The following is a 3,179-nucleotide window of genomic DNA, read 5'->3' on the forward strand; positions in this document are numbered from 1 at the left end:
ACTCATTTCCCTAACGATTTTTTAAATTATTTTTTCACCATTAAAACGCATAAGACTTGTAGTTTTTAAAAATGTTTTCATTTTTGATGAGACGCTGAATAAAAAAAGTTTAATCGCCGGCAAACGAAAACCTGCGATTTCCCGTAAATCCCGGACTCGGCCCGTATAGTCAAAAGTATACAAAGAAAGTACCCAGGGTGTAAACTCATTTCCCGAACGATTTTTTAAATTATTTTTTCACCACCAAAACGCATGAGACTTGTGGTTTTCAAAAATGTTTTCATTTTTGATGAGACGCTGAATAAAAGAAGTTTATCAATAATAATGGCGGCGACGGACGTAAAAACGGACGAGGAAAATATTTTTAACAAAATGCTTGAGGATATTAATGAAGAGATGAATATTGAACATAATAATGTAACTGTTAAAAAAGGTGTATATAAAGAGCTCAATACAACTTTGAATGCAGAAGATTTTATCGATAAGCACTATGAAAAAACTAGATATAGCGCACTGAGAGATTCTATCCTTGAAGACGTAAAAGGTGAGATAAACACTCTTATCTCAAATCAAATTTCAAAACTTGTCAATAATTGTTCAGTTGCTCATAAGGATGACCGAACGGATAAACTGGAATCAAATTTATTGGAAGAAATTCAGTTTTTGCGACAAGAAATACAAAGTAAAAACGAAATCATAAAAATTTTAGTTGAAAACTCAGTCGAGCATAACTATTCTACAAAATCGCTACAGCAAGAAAATTTTAATTCATTTCAAACAGTTAATAAAAAAAATAAAAATAGAAGCACAATCATTAGCAACAACAATGAAGCTGTTAGTCGCCATAACAAGCAAAGCTTTGTTCATCGAAATCGATTTGAACATCTGTATAATGAGAATAATGATCACTCTGAAATAACAGAAAGTTTTAGAGGTGATACTTATAATAATAATAACTTTATACATAATAATGAGGAACTAATTGTACATAATAATGAAGACATAATTGTACATAATAATGAAGACATAATTGTACATAATAATAAAGAAAACATTCCAACAAAAAGGCAATCACTTAATAACGCTAATAACCTTATTAACACTAAAAAAATTACATGTATACTAGGAGACAGTATAATAAAAGGCATCAACGGTTACAAGATGACCAAATCCCTTGACTACAACCAAAACAAGAGAGTTATACTAAAATCCTTTCCTGGAGCTACGACAGAAGACATGTATGAATACGTCAAACCAACCATGAAGAAAAAGCCAGATAACATCATCCTTCATGTTGGCACAAATGATCTTTCTAGAAACGTAGCACCAGAGGTTATAGCTAACGATATAATTAATTTAGCAACATCATTGATTAACTCGAATATGAACGTATCCGTATCTGGTCTGACTCCAAGAAATGACGATCAAGGTATTAGATGTGACGAACTCAATGACCACCTATATAAAGGATGTGCTGAACGAAATATCGCATTCATAAATCACTATCAGCAGATGGATCGGAATCGTCACCTTAACAGAAGTAAACTACATTTGAACCAATATGGATCGGTAACACTGGCTAATTCTTTTTTAAATTTTATTTCTAAGGATTGACTTGGTGTTTGTATGAGCAATAGTATCCCCACAAAAATATCTAACAAAAAAGAAGCAACTCTTCCTAATGCAATTGCACCATTTAATATAAATAAAACTCTAGAAACGATAGAAAATGATATATCGTTCTCTTCCTGCTTAAAAAACTTACGTCTACAAAACTTAAATAGGATTATTCTTGGACAAATTAACATTAATTCCGTACGAAATAAATTCGACTGTCTAGTTGATGCAATTGATGGAAACCTTGATGTTCTTTTAATCTCTGAAACTAAAATTGATAGCTCTTTTCCTACCGCTCAATTTAAAATTGACGGTTACACAAAGCCTTTTCGTCTGGATCGTAATAGTAAAGGTGGAGGTATGCTCTTATATGTACGTCAAGATATTCCATCAAAACAGTTGCATCCAACTAGTACTAGTACGGACATTTTTGAAGGATTTTTTGTCGAACTAAACCTGCGAAAAAAAAATGGCTGCTCTGTTGCTCATACAACCACCACAAAAATGCTATATCTGAACATCTAAAAAATATTGGTAACGGTCTTGATGTTTTGTCTGCAAATTATGACAACATATTACTATTAGGAGATTTTAATGCGGAAATTAAGGAAAATAGCATGACAGAATTTGCTGAACTCTACAACCTTAAGTGCCTCGTGAAGGGCCCCACATGCTTTAAAAACCCTGATAACCCATCGTGTATTGATCTTTTTCTCACAAATCGATATAACTATTTCCAAAACACCAGCACATTGGAAACAGGTCTCTCCGATTTCCATAAAATGGCCATCACTGTAATGAAAATATATTTTCAGAAACAAAAATCTCATATCATCAAATATAGGAATTACAAAAACTTTTCAAATGAACGTTTTTGTTATGAGCTAACATGTCGACTTCAAAATATAGAAAAATCAAAAAAAAAGATAGATGATGAGTTAGAAAACTTTCATGAATGTGCAAAATCAGTCCTTAACAAAATTGCGCCATTAAAAAAAAATACGTAAGAGCAAACCAATCACCGTTCATGAATAGGACCCTGCATAAGGCTGTTATGAAAAGAAGTAGGCTTAGAAATAAATACTTAAAAAATAGAACAGAAGAAAATAGATTAGCTTTTAATCAACAAGGAAATATTTGTGTCACACTATTTCGAAAAGAAAAATATGATTATTACAACAATCTAAATGTTAAAAAAATTACCGATAATAAGACATTTTGGAAAACTATAAAACCTTTCTTGTCCGATAAAGGACCATCGACCCAAATTATAACACTGATAGAAAAAGAAGAAATCATATCGGATGATGAAAAGGTTGCAAACATTTTCAACACTTTCTTCACGAATATTGTAAAAAATCTGGATCTTACAATATCTGACACAATCCTTGTAATTTGCTCAAACGTAGATGACCCTGTTTTGAAGGCTATTAAACGATATGAAAACCATCCAAGTATACTGAATATAAAAAAAAACATTGGTGATTACAATCCTGGTTTTTCCTTCAATCATGTAGAAAAAGCTGAAATCAGGAGAGAGATACGAAATTTGAATATTCATA

At 31.7% G+C, this 3,179-nt stretch overlaps 1 protein-coding gene across 1 annotated transcript; it reads left to right on the top strand.

The window, feature by feature from the left end:
• The first annotated feature begins 324 nt into the window (after positions 1 to 324).
• LOC130647372 (putative uncharacterized protein DDB_G0289263) lies at positions 325 to 2,624 on the top strand. The gene is made up of 4 exons (XM_057453212.1): positions 325 to 659; positions 819 to 1,540; positions 1,718 to 2,035; positions 2,203 to 2,624. The coding sequence occupies exons 1-4, from the start codon at positions 325 to 327 to the stop codon at positions 2,622 to 2,624; spliced, it is 1,797 nt and encodes a 598-aa protein (XP_057309195.1).
• The last annotated feature ends 555 nt before the right edge of the window (positions 2,625 to 3,179 follow it).

The sequence above is a fragment of the Hydractinia symbiolongicarpus genome, chromosome 6 (assembly GCF_029227915.1).
Source record: "Hydractinia symbiolongicarpus strain clone_291-10 chromosome 6, HSymV2.1, whole genome shotgun sequence".
NCBI lineage: Eukaryota > Metazoa > Cnidaria > Hydrozoa > Anthoathecata > Hydractiniidae > Hydractinia > Hydractinia symbiolongicarpus.